The sequence below is a fragment of the Chiloscyllium punctatum genome, chromosome 22 (assembly GCF_047496795.1).
Source record: "Chiloscyllium punctatum isolate Juve2018m chromosome 22, sChiPun1.3, whole genome shotgun sequence".
Taxonomy (NCBI): Eukaryota; Metazoa; Chordata; class Chondrichthyes; order Orectolobiformes; family Hemiscylliidae; genus Chiloscyllium; species Chiloscyllium punctatum.
In genome coordinates this window covers 52,602,983-52,619,968 of record NC_092760.1, presented here as the reverse complement: position 1 = coordinate 52,619,968, position 16,986 = coordinate 52,602,983, and the positions used below count along the sequence as shown (strand labels likewise).

At 39.0% G+C, this 16,986-nt stretch overlaps 1 protein-coding gene across 12 annotated transcripts in view; it reads right to left on the bottom strand.

Moving 5' to 3' along the window:
- The window catches only part of dennd2b (DENN domain containing 2B), a 462,540-nt gene that overhangs the window by 114,140 nt on the left and 331,414 nt on the right, over positions 1–16,986 (bottom strand). For all 12 annotated transcript variants that reach the window (XM_072592318.1, XM_072592325.1, XM_072592315.1 and 9 more), the window contains 2 exons: positions 9,220–9,365; positions 1,546–1,761 (listed from right to left, as the gene is read on the bottom strand). In XM_072592318.1, coding sequence (XP_072448419.1) covers positions 1,546–1,761; positions 9,220–9,365 — 362 coding nt within the window. The remainder of the gene's footprint in view (positions 1–1,545; positions 1,762–9,219; positions 9,366–16,986) is intronic.

The window sequence follows — 16,986 nt, the reverse complement described above, 5'->3', positions numbered from 1 at the left end:
AACGGATTGGGTCTCTACTCAATGGAATTTAGATGAATGAGAGGCGATCTCAACAAAACATGGTGGATTCCTCACAGGGTAAATGCTGAGATGGTATTCCCCTCATAGGAGAATCTAGGGCCTCAGGATAAAGTGGTGCCAATTTAAGGTTGAGGAGGAATTTCTTCTCTTGAGTATAAGGAGTCTTTGCAACTCCATGCAGTGGGGACCTGGGGTCAGAGTCCTGTGCATGTAAGGCAGAGAGAGATGATAGATTCTTGATCATGGGGAAAGAGCAGGAATGAGACATGATGAACATTAGATCAGCCATGATCCTATTGAATGGTAAAGCAAGCTCAAGGGACTGAACAGCCTACAGTTTCAATGTCTTACCGTCTTTTGCAGACAAAGAGTGAAAGCAACTCAAGATGGCCCCTGTTCTGGTGGCCATCTCTTAACAACTTTATTACAAGCTGAAGAAAGATAAGGCAATAGAGAATGGACACAATTTTGTATGGAAAATAATGCAACAAGAAATCCTGCCATTTAGGTTTGAAGCCTGCAGGGGGCGGGAGCATCAAATTGATACTGCTCACCTATCTGCCACCTCTCGGCATCTGCCAAGCTCCAGTTTTCACAGGGGCTCACTGGCCAATGGGAATCTTCCCTGCAGCATCTGATCATTGGCCAGATCATAATAGGTCTTTTAATTATGTGAATATGCTACATGCTAATAGCGGGCAGCTAGCTGTCATCACCCCATCCTCCTGCTTCCTTAAAAACACCTTGGATACAGAAGATGACTGAAATTTTGCACCTCGGCCCACACCAGCAAATTACAGCATAATTCTACCAGATTGGGGCATTCACATCATATCTTCACATCACCTATTGTTGTAATGTCGCTAGTTGTTGCTGATTCAGCAATATAATCATTAAATCCTGAACCTATGCAAATTAGCTTTAGATTTCAAACACTGCCCTTACACAAAACATATTCCTAAATCATTCTCCGAAAAAAATGTAATCAAAATACTCAAAGCAGAACACTGATATGTTGCTAACTCTAATGAACACTTGTAATACTATTCTGTCACTTATCCTTAAGAAACTAGGAGTTCAGATGGAGGTCATAGTTGCTCTCCCTCAATTTCCAATACTCCAATTCCTGCAGCAAAGAGACAACTAGCTCAAATGCATTATTGAGTGAAAGCACTGACCACAATGATCCTTCCTTTAGTTCAACAACCAAAATAATGCAGTAATACTCACTTTACCAATCCACAAAGCTGCCAAAAATCTTTGGAACATGCCTATTCGTAATTTCAACAATGAAAAATACTTCATATTTAATTCCTAGTGACTATCTAGTGAATCACAGATTCTCAATAACATCTTTTAAAACAAAGTTCCTTTCTGGAAGATGATAATTGCCCAGACGTATCTGGTGGCAATCAGATGTCATTGTTAATTTTACATTTTTTGACATTCATGTACATCTTCTAATAACATAACCTTTTTCTAATTTCATAATTTAAAAGACAATTCATTTCAAATATTCCTTACCTTAGGGATCCTCCTGGACCGACGGGTAGACAACAGCTCACTGGTTGTGCTCATGCTGTCATCATTGAGGCTGGTGGGGGGTGAGGGCATACTGAGGTGGGACAGAAGCAGTACATCATCATGGCTGTGCCTTTTGGATAGGCGTGGTAGTCTAAGGGTCTTTCTGTCTATGGTACCACTCAGACGCAATGACAGACTGCTGGGTTTTGGAGGCAGCTTTGGAAGACAATACGTTGACCAGATTAAGAAAGAATAGAATATATAACATCAGCATATTTTTTCATAACCTTTAGCTTTTGAAACAGATGACATTGAAACAGAACTTTCTGCTTCAATCATCGAACCAAAGTTTGCATGGACAATACCAATGCAATTGTGTATGCTCTAGGCTAATTAATTCCAGATTTGAGAGTGAGTGTTTGTTCCAAACTAATCTCAGAACATTCGAATTGGTTTGAATATAAACACTAAATAGCCATAGTGAAGTAGTGGAGAAAAGAAATGAAAGTAGTGAAAAATGAGTCTGAGCATAGCATTTAGAATCTTGAGTTATAAATAGGGCACTTAACATCTGCTCTCATTAGTGTAAATCTGCAGATGATTTCTTTCTGCTCAATCTGTTTTGAGTTATTTTGATCATTAGCTCATTTTTAAAAAAACTAGTAAGAATAGTGTCAGTGCCTACACGGAGTGGAATAAGATTTTGTGACCTCCCTGGCATCTGTTTGCCTTCAGCTTATTTAGTTGCTGTATAAAACAAATACTGAGTCTGCCAAAACAAATTTTATCATTGACCTCTCATCTTTATCAATAGGAAATGTTCATCAACTTATTGCCCATATGTCACTGCAACATGGGGTTCCAGATGTGCATGCCAGTTCCAGAAACCTACTGGTGGGTCCCATATCTCACCGATCATTGTCCACATTCTTAGTTATAATACTGCATCCATTTGATGTGTATCCAATTTACTTGGCAAATGTGAAGCATGCACAGGGCTTTGCTTAGGAATGTGTGCACTGAGAATTGAGTTCCGGCAGCAGTGAATGTAATGTTGGTCTACTATAAAATTTCTTCCAATGATTTATAGTTCTGTTTTTCTTTTTTGCCTTTTGTAGTACTCTTTTTTTTCCATTTTCCATTCAGCATTGATTGAAAAAGGAAATAGATTGTCCACAAGCAAGGTTAAGAAGTAACTCCTCACGGATTAAGTCAAAAGCAGTGGCTCACAAGATTCTTTATTTGACATTGTCTCCCTCAGAAATGGAAAAACTGCCCCATTTATAAAAAAGAGACAGTGTTTCTCCCAAGCTTACTATGTAAAATGTTAATACAGAAATAAATTTATTTACTGGGCAAGACATTAATTCTGCGAGCAAAATAGAGCAAACTGAGCTTTTACAAAGGACAACAGTATTATAATTATAGACCCATATAGATCTACAGCTCAGAAAAAGGCCCTTTGAACTACCAAGTCTACACTAGTTTAAAACAAGCAGTTAACTATTCTAATCCCATTTCCCAACAATTAGCCCATAGCCATGTCTGCCTTGGCATTGCATGTGCTCATCTAAGTGCTTCTTAAATGTTAAGAGAGTTTCTGTTGCTACCACCCTTACAGGCAGTGAGTGCCAAATTCCCACCACTCTTTGGCCACCTCTAAACTTCCTGCCCATTACCTTAAATTTATGTCATCGATCCTTCCACCAAGGGGAAAGGTTTTTACGCCCCTCATAATTTTATATGTCTCAACTATGTCCCCCTCACAGTCTCTTCTGCTCCAAGGAAAACAACCCAAGTCTATCCAAAATTACTTCATAACTAAAACTCTCCAGTAGAGGCAACATCTTGATAAGTTTCCTCTACACACTCTCCAATACAGTCACATCCTTCCTATAATGTGGATTCCAGAAGTGGACACAATATTGTAGCTGTAGCCTAACCAACATTTTATACTGTTCCAGCATCACCTCCCTGCTCTTAAACTCTATGTGTTGGCTAATAATGAAACAAACACACTACAATAGCAGCAACTTTACAAACTACCATAATAGTTTTAAATTAGATAAACTTATAAAGAGTAATTGCAATAAATATCTATTTACGAGCTGTGCAGCTCATATGATTTTGGTCTTATGACAAAGACTAAATGCTTCTATAAAAGTTTTTTTTTATTGTAAGCACATTTTCAATTGTACTAATTTATGGTACCAAATGATCAGTTTTAAGCATATCAAAAATTGTCTTTTAAAAGTATTCTAAGGTGGGCAAATGTGTGAGGTCATGGCAAGTTTTGTGTTTTGCAATATAGGAGTGCATTTGAGTGGAAGTTTGATTTTAAAAACGTTTGGGCAACTAGCACAACATCATGTGCAAATTGTGCATGGATCACCAATTGCATCCCACATAAAAACTCGACATCAATATATTCACCAGGGTAATTTTCAACATGTGCTATAAACAGGCAAGTGGATCACCCACATGTTCTCGAACCCATCAATTTTTTTCCACTCATGCCCCTCTTGATCTCTCAAAAAAGAATCAGCAAAAGCTAGTGTGCCTTTTTCTGATTACATCTGATACTCATTTTAAGGGTGGGTAATTCTCAGCTTGGTATCAAAGGGCAAACACTGTTTTATCATTGAATCTGCAAATTAGTGATTATTCCTACCACTTGCATAGGATCCACATTTAATATTTTGATAAGGTCCTTCTTGTTTCATGCAGGACTACATCAACACCAATTTTGAGATGCACTTAAAAATTGAGTTGGGCCTTGTACAGTCCACGTCTTTACATTTTAGACAGGATTGATGCAACACTGAACTTTTGAAGATAGTTAGTATGATTCTATGTTTGGTACGCTTGTTAGCATAACCTGAATTTACACAGAGATGTAATAAACTTTGTGTGATTTCACTGGAAAGCAAACTAGAGGGAATTTTGATAAACAAAAAAACTTCACAAATTTTGTGTGTTACTCCACACAATCACCACAGGGTGGTATCGCATTTGTGGCTTTTTGGGAATAAACCTATCTTTTATGCACACGATTTCCAGAAATATCATAGCACACATAATGACAATCACATCTGAATCAAAAGATAAATATCCAAAATTCCTCAATTCCCAGAATGTTCCAGTGCACTAACTATATTAAACTGTTGTCTCCTGTAAATGATACCTTAATGTTATTGTTTTAAGCCTCTGATGTTTCTCCCCCATTACTTTGCAGAACAGTATTACATCCACTGGGTAGGCTGCTCCAGCTGAGGTCTGAAATATTTCAGGTTCATTGAAACTGACAACTATTTGGTTCTGCAGAATGCAGCTCTCAGTTTGACAAATTTTGATGCACCCTAAGTGTTTGGCCACAGAACTACAAAAGCAGGTTTTTATTGTAAAACTAGGAAAGAACCAAATATATCTTGCATTTAGAGCGGGGGGGGTGGGGGCATTTTTGATGACAGCTTCTTGTGCCATAATGATTCTTAAAAAAAATACATTCATATGGTAGAGAAGTGCATTTTTTTTCTATATAAAACATGTTGCATGGCTATGTACCAATTTTTTAAGCTTAAAGTATGATGAAATTACAAATTGTTGAAAAAACATTTTGTTGAACCTTTTCATTTTGCAGTCATCAGGGCAATTCACAAGTAATATCAATGTTAAGCGAAAACAATATTTATAATGATTGAAAGGAGAATTCTGTTTGGTTGAGACATTGTCAAGGTTTGATGATCTCTGACAGTTAACTGCCAAGCTCAGTTTAAATTTTAAACTGGACAAGTCTTTGGTCAAGGCCCTGAAAAATGAGCCAGAAAACTGCTGTCTCCTTTTTTGTTGAATTGGAACATATTTTCATGTTCTTTCTCTCTTCAAAAGAACAGGGCGCTGTTTCCAGAAACTGCAAGTGCACCACACAGAGTCCAATTGACAATTTTAAATTGGTTTCCAGCATCATCTTTTGCACACTCAGAATTATTTAGTAAATGCTGTCAAATAGCAGAGTCACATCTAATGTTGGACAATGCGGTTTGATTATTACAAACATGAGCTGTTTGGGCACGGTTATTACCTCCTTGCCTGCCACAAACAGCCAAAGGGATATCCTGTTTAATGTGATCCATTCATTTTTTTTTGGGAAATGTCTACTAATCTAGCACCATCACCAAAATTCACTTATTACATTACTCATTTGAACAATAGGCAGAACAACCTTTTGACTCAAAAGCAACACCTTATTATTAATGAATACAATTCATGTAGCTCCTGCATAGTAGCAGTTATCATAAAACAATTAACTGCCTGTTGTTGAAAACCATCGAGATACTTGGAGGTAATTCAGGCCCTTTTCTGGACCAAAACTGACAGCCTTAAGCTTTTTCATATCTTTGCACAATATTCCAAGAAGTGATCTGATCAGGGTAGAAATCCCAATATGGATAGTGACCAGTGAAGGTGGTAGGAGTAGTAGAGAACCCACTAGCTAATTTCTCAACATAGTGATTAATGATAGGGAGCATTGTTGACAACTATAATTCAAAGGTAAATTTGAGTGCAAGTCCTGGGGAGTGCTGCTGGACGAAGAGACCTTGAGGTGCAGGTTCATAGTTCCTTGGAAGTAGAGTCCCAGGTAGACAGGATAGTGAAGGCGGTATTTGGTACGCTTGCTTTTATTGGTCACTGCATCAAGTATAGAAGTTGGGAGCTCATATTGCAGCTATACAGGACATTGGTTCGACCACTTTTGGAATACTGCATGCAATTTTGGTCTCCTGCTATAGGAAGGAATGTGATTTTTGAGAAGATTTGTAGCTCAGGTTGTGATTCAGGTTGGAAGTTTGCTCGCTAAGCTGGAAGATTTGTTCTCAAATGTTTTATCACCATGCTAGGTAAATAGGAAGGATGTTGTGAAACTTGAATGGGTTCAGAAAAGATTTATGCGGATGTTACCAGAGTTGGAGGACTTGAGAATCGGGAGGTGAATAATAGGCTGGGGCTATCTTCCCTGGAGCGTTGGAGACCGAGAAGTGACATGATAGAGGTTTTTATAAAATTGTGATGGATGTGGGTAAGGTAAATAGACAAGGTCTTTTCCCTGGGATGGGAGATGAGATGGCATACGTTTTAGGTGAGAGGGAAAAGATTTAAGAATGACCGAAGGGGCAACTTATTCACGCAAAGACTGGTGCTTGTGTGAAACGAGCTGCCAGAGGACGTGGTGGAGGCTGGTACTATTACAACATTTAACCTGCATCTGAATGGATATATGAATAGGAGGGGTCTAGAGGGATATGGGCCAAATGCTGGCTAATGGGACTAGATTAATTTAGGATATCTGGTCAGCATGGATGACTTGGATTGAAGGGTCTGTTCCCATGCTGTTCACCCCTGTGACTCTCTAACCATGTAGGCCATTAAGACATAAGGAAATTCTTACTTGCAGCATGGCTTCAAAGGTAGCAAATATATTATCTACATATCAGAAATATGTGAGGGATAGGAATGAAAGGGTCATTCCATCGAAAGCAAGTTTCTCATCGGACCCAAAGATGACATTTTCAAAAGCTTGGCCCAGTAGAGAACTCATGGCAACACCATCAATTTGGGTATGGTATTAAAACTAAACACACTGAATGAGTTCCTGTTTGCTACTGACTGTGCCTAACCAGTCAATGTCTGCAAAATTCAAATCACAGTGCTAACATTAAACGTGATTCCACAATTGGCCATTAGTTAAATGTGTGAGAAGAGTTATACTGACAAGTAATTTAGGATTGTAGTCAGCTTCACGGTGGGGTGGTTCACTTGTGCATAGGAAAAGCTATGTATATTATGGACTCCCTGTCCTTTGCAGACAGAAAAAGCATGGCTATTTCAACTCAATAAAATAGGTGACATGTCATTTCTCATGCAATGCAGTGAATGATCAAAATTCACCTACCTTGTTTACAATTTAAATAAAGATTGGCAATTAACTATCAGTCTTCAGCTAGTGAGTGAATTCTCCATGGCAATGTCTTTACCAATAAAAGTCCATTTGTCAACCACTCAGCACTCTCTAGCCATTTGGTATAAATATTGTTTCCCCCATTTATTGGTATTTCTTACAAATTTTCCTGATTGGTATAAGATGAAACATATCAATAAAATGTCTTTGTTTCAGCAATACTCACGTTGTGTACTAGCAAACAACTATTCCTAATGAAACCATTGAAATTGCTAAAAAAAAATCTCTGGCACATTTCTACTTGATTTGATCCAGGTTGACTTGGTGAGTCTAGCTGCGAGAGTTCCTCTAAAAGACCAATCTTGACATATTACTCATATATTAGTATTCACAGGGCCACTGTCTCTGCAAGGGTATGGAGACCATACCACTACCTAGTATGTGTACCCCTGTTATTATCCACATGAAGAAACCTCTCAGAGGATTGTAATGGCATTTCTGGATTCATGTCAAGAAAAATATAACGTTTGAAACTTTTTATTTTACACATTCCAAGAATTAGGTGTAGAATGCGGTGCTAAGTCATACCTTTCTGATGGTGCAACTGATTTACTTTTCTCACCAGAGAAACCATACAAGTTTAACCTTAACACAGGTGAAACCAATTTCACACTGAAACCATAGCGCAGTTTATACATGCACTGTGCTCTGTACTGCCACAAATTTAGAGAATTTTTTTTGGCATTGGTACAGACATGCCGATAATATGAAAGCTTTTAGTACTCAAATGGTTAATTTGAATTATTGTATATTTGTGGATGAACCTCAGGAAAGGTTATGAAATCAGTTACTGATATCATCAAGCTAAAGATTTTATGATATCAATTCAAGCAGAATAATGATATTGCTACTATTATAAAAACATAATACTATTCAAAACACAACTAAAATCACAAACTGGTTCATAATAACAACAATGTGAATAAAATTGTGATTTTAACAGAATGAACATGTTCCCAGAGTGGTATATGACAAAATTTCACATAAATTTGCACTTAAATTAGATAAAAGCTTACTAAAATATTTTTCCTACATCACATCCGAACGATAACACTGCAGATAATACTCAGTACTTCACTGGATGAGTACTTCATGTACTGAAATTTTGGAGTGAGACTTGACCCCTAGATTAAATTTTTGTGGAAAAATCATTTATAAAATAATTAGAATGCTAGAGTGTGATTGGTCTGCTTCATGATGAATTGGCGCTTTTTAAACAGACACTTTTCCATATTTTTGATTTTCCATGATTCAACCAGCTTAAAACTGAATTAATTTTAGAAAATAGCAGGGTCTGTTTTACCAGATATCTTTTGACAGGCGAGTTTAAAGTTTTCTTTCATAACCTGTAACGAGTGCTTTTTGGCTTAAAGTCAAAAAATAATCAAAATCATAAAACATCACTTAACCCTGAGCCATTGTTTCTTTAATGCTTAACATGTTTATTTCATTTTCAATTTTTTAAACTAATTTTTTGATTTTGTCAAGTTATGAAACAGCTTACATTTCCAAATCAGCTTACTTAGATAGACAGTAAATGATCACTACTTTCCCAGTTCCGTCCTCTACTCCTCTAGCCTTGTGAAAACAGACAGACCCAAAAGTATTCCTGTTTGAACTAGATGAGAACTTCTACTGACTTAAAGCAAGAGAATTACCTGGGGAGGTGTAGTGTACTTCCTGTCCTGAGGGGACCACATCCTGTGCAAAGAGTCTAGGGAATTCTCAGATGACAGCTGCAGTTTTCTGCCAGGGTAGCGGCCTTTCAGTTCCACATCTTCATAAGGATTTTCTTTAGGTGTATCTGTGAAGCAATGCAGGGGAAAAACACAGACTGATTCACCAGAGTCATATGAATCTAAAAATATTTCCTCAGCTGGCAGACTGTTCGAGACAAACTGCTGTTTGCAGTTATTTTTCTTCTCTTGTTTTGGTGTTTTAACCAGAATTTTGTTAAAGCACAAAGTCCTTTTTAGAAAGTAAACGACAGAAGAAAGCCTTCATAACTCCCGTACAATGCTTAACATAATTGTGCAGCTCTAGTGAGAGAGAACAGGATGTGATGTCACTTGGAGTATTGCTTAAGATTCAGTTTAAGAATTTTTAAAAACATTTGGTGACTCATTTTCTGACCCTAAACTCAAAAACGGTTCTATTCAGTTTATCAACAGTGTGTCACTACTTTTTTAAAAGCAGAATACAGTATTTTACAAAACATCAAATGCAGTGTTATTTAATATTGTTTCAATTAAATAGCGTCACATTAGTTTTGGAATGTTTCAACTAGCAATTGAAAAGTCCTCACTCAAACCCAAGGCCTCTCAAAGATACAGTTTCTTTACAATAAAAGTTTGCCTATTAAGATTTTACTACGAAACAGCAAATGCATTTGTGTGTTAATTTGCTTTCTCCACTTGAATTTACGAAGACTTGGAAAACTTTGTGCTATCTATATTGTCAGCAGAAAGATATTCCTGGCTCTCTCAGACTTTACTCAAGTCAGTACCTGCCAAAGGTATTCTCTACGTATAAACCGTGTTGGTCACATCTCAAAGTTTGTTGACTTCTGAAACATACAGAGCAATCATGATAAACTATTAACCTGCATCTGTTGATTCCAATACAGGAAGCCCACACATCTGATGGTGTTTGCTCAGTTAACTAATTATAGTGTAGGGTCAACATTAATTGTGCTGCACACCTGAGCAAGGGTTGGAAAATTGTGAGGAGGGGTCACAAGTTAAAGTTAACACATACTTCAGTGTCTTTAAGTTTGAAAAGACCAGATGATGAAAGTAATTTTGCTATGGAAATGACACAATATTGGGAACAATGTAGCAGTGGGTGTTAAGGTGCTCTGATGCTGTGCTAGAGGCCTTCGTATAGGGGGTAGAGAGTATGAGAGACGCTATAGAGGGCCAGGAGATCCTCCAACAAACTTTGCTAAGACATAAGACCAGACAGCTGTAGTAGTCAACAGCCGGAGGATCTGATGCAACTCGCAAAATGTTCAATTGCATGTCAAAGAATGTATAAAATGATCCATCAGACCATTAATCTCTCACACTTAATCAATGCATCACATCCTCACTCAATTACTAATAATCGCCATGTGTCTCAACACATAAGTAACATGCATAACTTCACCTTACTCTCATACACTTGGTACGATTGCAAGCCTGATATCCCATTTTGATCTTTGAAAATAATGCCAGCTATTCAATTATGACAATGTATAAAATCTTTGCATTATACTTACTGACACATTCTTTCTAGTAGGACAAGAGGCACCAGCACATAACCGGGGGAGACAGGTTTGGCTGCATGTCCTTACTTGGAGTAGATAGTCGTCATCATTAGAAAATTCATTACTGAGGTTGCGACTAGAGAGAACCGAAACCATTTAAGGTCTGATACCTAATCCTCTTCTTCACATCCCCTTTCACAATCATAGAATCATTTCTGATTTACAAGTTAGAGATGATATAATCAAACACCTCTTGTTTACTCGTTTCTCCATCTCACCACAACCCTAGCCTTGTATCTATCTCTTTGCAGATACCCAAGAACTGTAACATGGCCAAATGGTGGTGAAAGACCAAGAGATGAAAGAAACACACTGAAGAACCACCAATGTCACTTACTCTCAGAATGATTGTTCAAGACTTTTAAAAGTCATTCACAGGAATGAAAGTGTTGCTGGCTGGTCCAGTATTTATCATCCAAACCTAGTTGCCCCTGAGAAGATGCTGGTGAGCTGTTCCACTTTGTCTTTGATATGGTCAAGCTTCATGAGAATTTCATAGTTTTATTGAAAGAGAAGCAGGAATAGGCCATTTGGCCCATCGAGCTTGCTCCGCCATTCATTCAGATCATGGCTGATCTATCCATCATCTCAGCTCCTCTTGCCTGCATCATCCCCATAACCCTTAATTCCCCTACCATGCAAAAACCCACCCACCTGCGTCTTGAACACATTTAATGAAGCTACCTCTACTACTTCCTTGAGCAGAGAATTCCATAGATTCACTGCTTTCTGGGAAAAGCAGTGCCTCCTCATCTCTGTCCTAAATCTACACCCCCTAATCTTGACACTATGTCCCCTAGTCCTAGTCTGACCCACCGACAGAAACAACTTGCCTGCCTCTATCTTATCTATCCCTTTCATAATTTTATATGTTTTATAAGATCCCCCCTCAATCTGTTGAAGCTGCACTCATTCAGTTAATAGGAGAGTATTCCATCACACTCCTGACTTGTAGATGATGGACAAGCTTTTGAGAGTCGGAAGATGAGTTACTCACTGCAGGATTCTTAATCTCTAACCTACTATTATCACCAGTTTTTTTATAACTTGTACAGTTTAGTTTCTGTTTAAAAGTAACCCCTAGGATGCTGACAGTGGACAATTTCGCTACATAAATGTCATCGAATGCTTAGGAACAATAGTTAAATTCTCTCTCATTGTCTGGATGTTAACTACCACTTGCCAGCCCAATCCTGGATATTGTCCAGGTTTTGTTGCATTTGGACATGGACTGCTTCAGTATCTAAGGAGTTACAAAGAGCGCAATCATTAGCAAATATCCTCACTTTCAGACCTTGTAATGGAAGGAAGGTCATTGATGAAGAATCTAAAGATGGTTGGTTCTCGGACACTACTCTGAGGAAATCTTGCAGAGATGTGCTGGAGCTGAGGTGACTGACCTCCAACAACCACAGCAATCTTCTTCGTGCTAAATAGGGGTCCAATCAGCAGAGAGTTTTCTCCCTAATTCCTACTGACTCTCATTTTGCGAGAGCTCAGTGATACCACACTCAGTCAAATTCAGCCTTGATGTCAAGACAATGAATGCATACTTTATAGGAAATGTTAGAGGATCTTCAGTTGGTGGGACACAGGGAGTGAATCGGAGGTGGCAGTCCACTGAAGGGCAAGGTCACACACAGGGTCTGCTGCAGAGATGTGTGATGAAGGCTTTGCAGGGCTGCCCTTCAGAAGGTGGCTGGTATAGAAAACAAATGCTTGATGTATTGGTAAGTCTGCTAGAAAGACTGAAATCAATAAAGAAGCATGGAGAAGACAGCATCAACCACCAGCACAAGGTTTTAGCCAACTTTTCTCAGCTTGCAAGGAATGAGCAAAGCCATATTATTTTGGGCGGCACGGTGGCACAGTGGTTAGCACTGCTGCCTCACAGTGCCAGAGACCCGGGTTCAATTCCCGCCTCAGGCGACAGACTGTGTGGAGTTTGCACATTCTCCCTGTGTCTGCATGGGTTTCCTCCAGGTGCTTTGGTTTCCTCCCATAATCCAAAAAATGTGCAGGTTAGGTGAATTGGCTATGCTAAATTGCCCGTAGTGTTAGGTGAAGGGGTAAATGTAAGGGAATGGATCTGGGTGGGTTGCGCTTCGGTGGGTCAGTGTGGACTTGTTGGGCCAAAGGGCCTGTTTCCACACTGTCAGTAATCTAATCTAATATTACTCTTGCCGACTGAACCACAATGTATCATTTGATAGCCAATGACTCAGTCTCCATTGTAGCCTAAGCAGATGCAGCTCAGTCTAGGCACTGCAGTGGAAGTTTATGCAAGCTCAGATTGCTATGATCATTGTTTAGAATTGCTGTGTTGAAACAGGCTTGCTGTGAGTCACCCTCTACCCTCCAGATCACTATTAAGCGCACAAATCTGTTGTTCCATGTCAGGATCACAGTATTCATGCTCTCACTGCTATTATTCTGCCAGTTAGTGCTGCTTCCTGCTCCTGAATGTTCTACCTTGCAAGCTAAAGTGGGGACATCAAATGGCACACTGAGTTTCATCAATGGTGTTAGAGCAGCATTATATATTGATCCTGGTATCCAATACCTTTAAATTCGGGGTCCATACAATGAGTTCAGGTGCTTCACAGCAGGAAACAACAACTTATATCACTTAGCAGCGATCCAATAAAATGTCCAAAGGTGTTTCAGAAAAGCATGATAAAACCAGGACGACACTGAGCCACCTGAGGCGATATTAGCTCAAAGCTTAGGCAAAAAGGATCTTCATGGAACAAGTTGGTATTGAGAGACAAGAGAGGTGTAGGGAGTGCATTTCAGAGCATGGGGCTTTGACAAAAGATGACATGATCATCAATAATGAAGCAGCCATACCGGAGTAGGCATAAGAGACCAGAACTTGAGCAGCACAAATATCACAGAGGGATTAATGACTGGAGGATATTCGAGAGGTATGCAGGGTCATGGAGGAATTTGAAACAAGGATAAGAACTTAAAAATCAATGTGCCGCTGACCTGGAACTCATGTTGTTCAGCAAGAACAGGCATTAAGATAATAAGAGAAAATAGTATTTTAAAGAACAGTTTTGAATTACTGCACTTCTTTTCACAATAGCTTGGTTAGAAATGAGCATTTGCAGACCTGGACACAAAATAATCAAAAGAAAAGTTTTGCATTTTATTTTACAGAATCCTTAAGCCCATCAAGTATCAACTTATTGGAGCTTTCTAGGAATCACTGAAGAATTACAATGTCAGGTAAGAGCGGCAGTGTCATATTTGTATATTACAAGGTATAATTAAATGGCTCAGGTGGTTGTTTTTATGAAAACCTGAAGGTGACGGTAACAGTGAAGGCAAGAGCAAAATATGATCAAATGAAATATAGAAAACAAAGAAATCATAATACAGTAAATGGTACATCAAAATAAAGGATTCAGAGAATGATGAAAGTGATAAATTTTTATACATTCATGGGATGTGTGTATCATTGGCCAGACCAATATTCATTGCCCAACCCTAATTGCCCAGAGGGCAGTTAAGAGCGAACCACATTGCTCTGGGTCTGGAGTCACATGGAGCCCAAACAGGTAGGGATAGCAGTTTCATTCTCTAAGGGACATTAGTCAACCAGATGGATTTTTCCTGACAACTGGTCGCCAACACTTCTTCTCAGCAGTCCAGAACAGTCCTTTTCTCTGTTTGAGGGAGAAGGAAAAACTGCTCATCATTGACGCCTTCATGCTGTGCTTTTATGCCTGACACAGCACAGGACAGACTTCTTTCTATTACAATATCTGGTGGGTAAATTTTAACTATAGATCGACTCCAGTGGGGTAAACAGCCTGCAGGCAAGCCTGAACTACCTTGGCAGATGGGTTTCATTTCTATAATCCCATTGTGTTGATCAGCAGCTGTTCAGTCAATGGAAGGGGGCATTGGTTAGAAATGGATTTTAGACAGGATCACAGTGTAACAGAGGAGGGTGTTTCTAAGCAGGAGGAATATTTGTGTTTCAGTGAGGAAGATGATACAGCACGGTGGCTCAGTGGATAGCACCAGGGACTTGAGTTCAATCCCAGCTTCAGGTGACTATCTGTGTAGGTTCCTGCCATGTGCTCAGTCCAAAGATGTGCAGGCTCAGTGGATTGGCCATGCTAAATTATCCCATAGTACCTAGGGAAATGCAGGCTAGGTGGATTAGTCGTGGTAAATGTGAGATTACAAGGATAGGGTGGGGGCTAGTTCTGGGTGTGATTCTCTTTGACAGGTCGGTGCAGGATTTGAACGGGCAAATGGCCTCTTTCTGCGCTGTAAAAAATTCTATGATGAGGAGACCTTACCAAGGTCAAGGAGATGTGTTTAGGAAACTATTAAAGCAGTCCACATTGACTACAAGTGCAATAAAACCAATGGGCTCTCCATTGACAAATGAATAAACTACTGACTGTTTAAAAATTTGAAGCCAGGAGTTGCTCTTTATGTAAAACGTTTTGTCAATACCTTCACAAATCACAATTGTACCCAAATAAGATAGTGCTTTAAGCCTCTGTAACTGATAGTTTCATGGACTAGCTGACTGATATGTTTCTACTCCTATAAGTAAGCTAGCTTTTTCCCCCTAAAAATGTACTTGAGAGTGGATGTACTCTTATTCTCTGCTGGAGATCAGCATTTGCCATTCTTATTTTATGACTCGCTGCGAATGAGCAAAGTATATACTCGATTAAATGGCATAAAAGGGAAATGTTTGGCATGGAATGCAGGGAATTAGTTGGCACTGAATTAGCATGGAGGAGCCAATGAGTGGGGATGGGGAAGGGACATAAAGAAGACTAATTGAACTCATATTTAAAAGTTCCCAAATGCTGGCTTTGTTTCACTATACCTCTGAGGATTCATGAACCACAGGTCATGGAGAAGCTACTCCAACTCCATAAAGATGCAAAGGGGGTAGGAGATGGTGAGGAAGATACTAGGACCCCACAATGGGCCTCATGCAATGGAGATGGCCAGGTCGGGAGTTCAAGCTGCAAGTCTTAACTGCCATTTTAAAATGACACCAGAATCATTCCAATTCCATGAAAATCCTGGCCTAGTCCTCAGGCTGTACATCAATGTCTTAGAATTTGCACTCTCACTACCATTGTGGTATAAATATAGCTTTCACCCAGCAGTTAATGCTTTAGTAACAGGGAATATTGAAAAACAATGGAAATGGCTCTTGATGTGGAAATGTCAAAGCCTAGCTTAGTGAGAGATCGAATTTCAGAATTTACAGAATGGTAGGGGGGGCTGGGGGGAGAAAGAGATAATGACTGGTTTGTGAGAGATACACAACAATAATGTAACAATCTTTTTATTAGGATGTGGGAAATTCAGGGGAACTTTTAATAAATATTTGCAAACAAAATCCCAGTGTTGGTTTAATCACTAGAATAGACATTCCAGGCATGTTATAATAAAAAGTTCATTGAAGCATCAAACTGGAAACTGAACCAATCTAGTCAGCTCAGTGAACACAATAAATATTACACAAGCATTCAGGGCAGAGATATCTTCAAATATTAACTAGACACTCAAAACCTTTTCTGTCCATTGCACAGTCTACCACTAATTATTAGTGGTTGCCAATTTTTGAGGAAGTCAATTTTAGGATTTTTAAAATTGCTTTTTTCTTCACAGAATGATTTTGGTGAATGAGGTCGATTTAAGGCCTGTACTTCAAAATAAAGTGAGGTTACAGGAGATTAAAGACACAAGCTGTCAGCATTTTAGAATGAGTGCTAAAGCTAGTTTTAAGTAGGGAGAAATGGGGAATGGGGGTTGTAGGCGGCCTTAAACTTTGGTTGTGGCATCTGAAGGACTGTTCCTACTCTTCTGGGGCCACAAAAATACTTACTTTTGGGCCCATTCAATTCTCTTCAGAAAATTCACAAGATTACAATTGAAATTGCATTCAGCTCTTGATGATGCCTTTTGGTCCCAATATTTAAATAAAGATGAATCTCACTAGCCTTTGAGTCATTACACATTCAGAAGCCAGTGTCAAGATCTCTCCTCGTGGGATCTGGACAATGACTGCTGTTTCTACCACGTCATTAGGATTAAATCATTCTCAATATGCTTGGACCACAGGACG